Source organism: Mesitornis unicolor, unplaced genomic scaffold (assembly GCF_000695765.1).
Source record: "Mesitornis unicolor isolate BGI_N332 unplaced genomic scaffold, ASM69576v1 scaffold48553, whole genome shotgun sequence".
In the NCBI taxonomy this organism is placed as follows: Eukaryota; Metazoa; Chordata; class Aves; order Mesitornithiformes; family Mesitornithidae; genus Mesitornis; species Mesitornis unicolor.
In genome coordinates, this window is record NW_010176325.1 from 2075 (window position 1) to 5562 (window position 3488).

The 3488-nt window shown below is 49.2% G+C and overlaps 1 protein-coding gene across 1 annotated transcript in view; it reads left to right on the forward strand.

Annotated features, from left to right (window-relative positions):
- The window catches only part of LOC104538483 (FUN14 domain-containing protein 2-like), a gene marked incomplete at its 5' end in the record, with an annotated part of 3383 nt that extends 1820 nt beyond the window's left edge, over window positions 1-1563 (forward strand). Inside the window, 2 exons of the mRNA XM_010181701.1 lie at window positions 498-632; window positions 1269-1563. Coding sequence (XP_010180003.1) covers window positions 498-632; window positions 1269-1346 — 213 coding nt within the window. The remainder of the gene's footprint in view (window positions 1-497; window positions 633-1268) is intronic.
- Between the last annotated feature and the right edge of the window lie 1925 nt (window positions 1564-3488).

Consider the following 3488-nt stretch of genomic DNA (forward strand, 5'->3'; position numbering starts at 1 on the left):
GTTTGAATCTCAGACACTGTCTCATGTGTGACTCGTTTTCCCTGCTATTCTGGCTCGGCTCGTTCTGCTGAAAGCCAAAAGCTTGCTCTGAGCAGAGAGAGATGAAATATTTAGAGAGGAACGGGCTATTAATAGATTTTTCCACCCACAGCAGCGGGAGAGCTGCGGAGAGTCCCGATGATATACGTGGCAGTTGTGAAGGGGAGGTGGTGCCAGCTCTACGTTAGAGAACAGAGGCTGAAACAGGCTAAGCTGCAACGTGTGCCCTGCTGTTAGGGGATTACTGTGGGAGACAGATGTTGCAGGACAGTTAATACAGATACAGGGGTGGTCCTTTGTCTGATTTTTAAGCTAGTGGGCTCATCCTTTCAGCCCACTGGATCGATGTGTGGGAAGTGGCTGTGGTCAGGGAAGGTTGGTGGGCAAGGAGGTTTCTTTAGCCATGGTCAAGCAGGGCTTTACTCCAGAAACTTTCTTTCCACCCCTCAAAACTCCAGATTGCAAACCACACGGGATACATCAAAGTGGACTGGAAGTTACTAGAACGGGACGTGAACAAAGCCAAGCAGCAGCTGAAATTTCACAGCAGTGGTAACAAAATAGCTCCAGAAATGAAAAGCAAAGTGGATGAGGTGAGAAAACTCTGCCAGGGTGTGTGCAGGTGCTCAGCTGGAGGGACAGCAGAAAATAGGATTGACTCCTGGGCTCTTACGGGTCTTCTGTCGTGCAAATACGAGGAGAGAATGCATGACAGCAAAACTGGAGAGATGGCAAATATATTTGAGACAGCCAGGGCTTCTAGGCATGACACCAGCTCACCGTGTGTTGCTGCAAATTCCTTGGGGTTGGGATAAGACGTGCTAGGGCTGTGAGGGGAAGTGTCTCTTCAGTCTGACAAGAAAAGCAAAGCAGATCTGGCAGCAGAGCGGCCTGGTTACCCTGGGCTCTGCCGTACCCTGGTCTGGGATGCGCAGGCAGCATCGCCTTCTGTCAGGCTGTGCTGGTTATCGGAGCCCTGGAGCAGGTAGGCTTGGACTCTTGGAGGATCTGGGTTGCACTGGGACCGGACCATTTCAGGAGCTGTATGCACAGTGGGAATTCTAGGCAGGGGGAGGTCATTACGTGTAGGATACTTTCCCAGACCCAAGCAGTGGTCTCTTTCTAAGCATCGCTCACCTTGGAGATCAACCTGAGGGATTTCTGATACGGGGAGGGTTGGTGGGTGAGCTGCTGTAGTTGAGCACTGTTGGCTCTTCTCTCCTGCTTAGGTGATCGTATTTCTGAAGAAGAATGTTATCCTGACCGGAGGGTTTGCTGGAGGATTCCTGCTCGGAATGGCATCCTAGAAACTGCGCTCTACTCCCCCTTCATGCCCAGCCTCCTCTGCTCTCCTCTACTGCTGTTGTCTCTCACTTAGAAGTCAAAGGATGTTGTCAGCCCCTTCTGCTCACAGGTTCCAGCTCTTATTTCTTACAATGCTGCTTCTGATTTTCAACTCTTTCCTCTCTGGACTATAGGGTGCTGGAATTGGTCTGAAAGTTTCTGACTCCCCGTGTTATCATTGTGTTCCCTCTCCCCATCAAATATACCCAGCCCTGAATTTTCTGATGAGTTGCAGCCTCATAAACACGTAGTGGCAGAGAAATATCTTAAATGCGCTTCTTCCCAGGTGCTCAGGGCTGTTAGATGTACATTTGTCTGCCAGTATATGTGTACAACAGCTCTCAGCTGTTCACTGCTATTTAGCTTGCACTTTTTCTGCCCTGGTACCTGGAAAGCCTGTGCTTCCCTCTACACAGAGATGGTTTGTGCAATCCAAAATGTGCTTGGCTGTCTTGGGGTGGATCCTGAAGTGTCGGGACAGTCTGGGCTGTGTCTGGGACAGGTGGAAAAGGAGCAAGTTGACGCTATATGTAGTGCTGGGGGTTCTCCTGCCCTCCCCCTGCCATTGCACTGCACATAGGTGGCTGTTTGGCTTCTCCTCCGCTGTTATTTATACTCCTTACTGGAACTGCAGCACTGGCACTGCTGATGGAAACTAAACACCGTGGGTGACTCTCCAGGCCCTTTTCTCATCACGTGTTCAGAAAGCCCCCAAGCTTCCTGCACTGTGGAGCGCCTTTCAGTCAGTGTCAGGCTGGCTGGCACAGATGATGTGTGTTTAGCTATGCCACTTACTGTAAATCGGCGTGGGGCTCGGATTGGTGTTTCTAGGTCTACCATGACCTTCTCTGGCCATTTTGGCATTGGTGATGCTCTCAGAGCTGTAACCATGTGGGACAGGATCGTAGACAGGAAATGCATCCCTGTTTAGGCTGTGTTGTACTGATCCAGGGTCGCTGTTGCCAGATCTACTGGAGCGGGGGAGTGCGAGGATGTGAAATCTGAAGTGCAGTCCTTTACCTGCCTCTGCAGAGCACAAAATCCCATCTCCCCAGTCTATGCAAGCAACTGAAATTACAAAACTGTTGGGAAAACCAGGTTATGCTCTTCTGTACTCCCTGCCTTGGTTACGTTACTTCATTATGTTTACCATTTCCCCAAAAAAAGCTGTTTGCTTAATTTCAGCAGCTGCAGCCCCTCTCCTGCAGATGACGAGGCAGCCCAGATGCAGAGCTCATCTGGTTTTGGACAGTCTGACCCAGTGCAGCTGTGTGCAGAGCAGAACTGTAGCCTACAAGAAAAATTTAGAAAAGAAATACAAATCCCTTCGAGCAGGTGTGTTCTGTACTGGCTGTGCTGGGCAGGCATTGCTGCTTTCCAGAGTGCAGGAACTTACACGACAGCAGGGTGATGTCCTCCAGTAGGTACATGTAGGAGTTCTTGCCAAGGATGATGATTTAGAAATGGGCATCTTTCTCTGAAAGCTGCTGGAAAGAGGATCTCCCACCAGAGGTTTTGGGATGGGTGCTTGCAGTTGTTAATTTTGTTTCAGCTCTGTTGATTGATTTGTCAGCGTAGCAACACTGATTTAGCTGAGGCTTTCTCACCTTCAGGATCTGGCAATAGGCTGCAGGTGATCAGGAAACACAAGTTGGTATCTTTGCTGCTGTTCTGGCACACGTGGCTAAGGAGGATGAAGGAGCAGCTGGGCTCAGTTCTTTTAATGATGGTCTTCCTAAAAGCAATCCAGGACTGCAGAAATGATGCAGTGCAGTAAATAGGTCTTCAGTAAACTGGTATTTGGGAGCAGAGTGACAGATAACAGTGGTTTTGTGGGTTTGTTTGGTGGTGTTTTTGGATTTTTTAGGAACCTTGTGGGGCTGAAGGTGCATTAATTGATACATTTGTATTGCAGGGTATCTTGCTCCTGTAGGATAATGGTGTTGCTGCCCCTCTGCCTGGTGTGCTGCTTAACACAACTTCTTCTGAGATGCACTAATCTCCACAAAGCTTTCTCCAGCAACAAAGCTCAAAGGAAGTAATTAGCAGACCTTAGGGATGTTTTTCAGGCTCAAATAAGTCACTATTTCTGCTCAGCCCCAGGA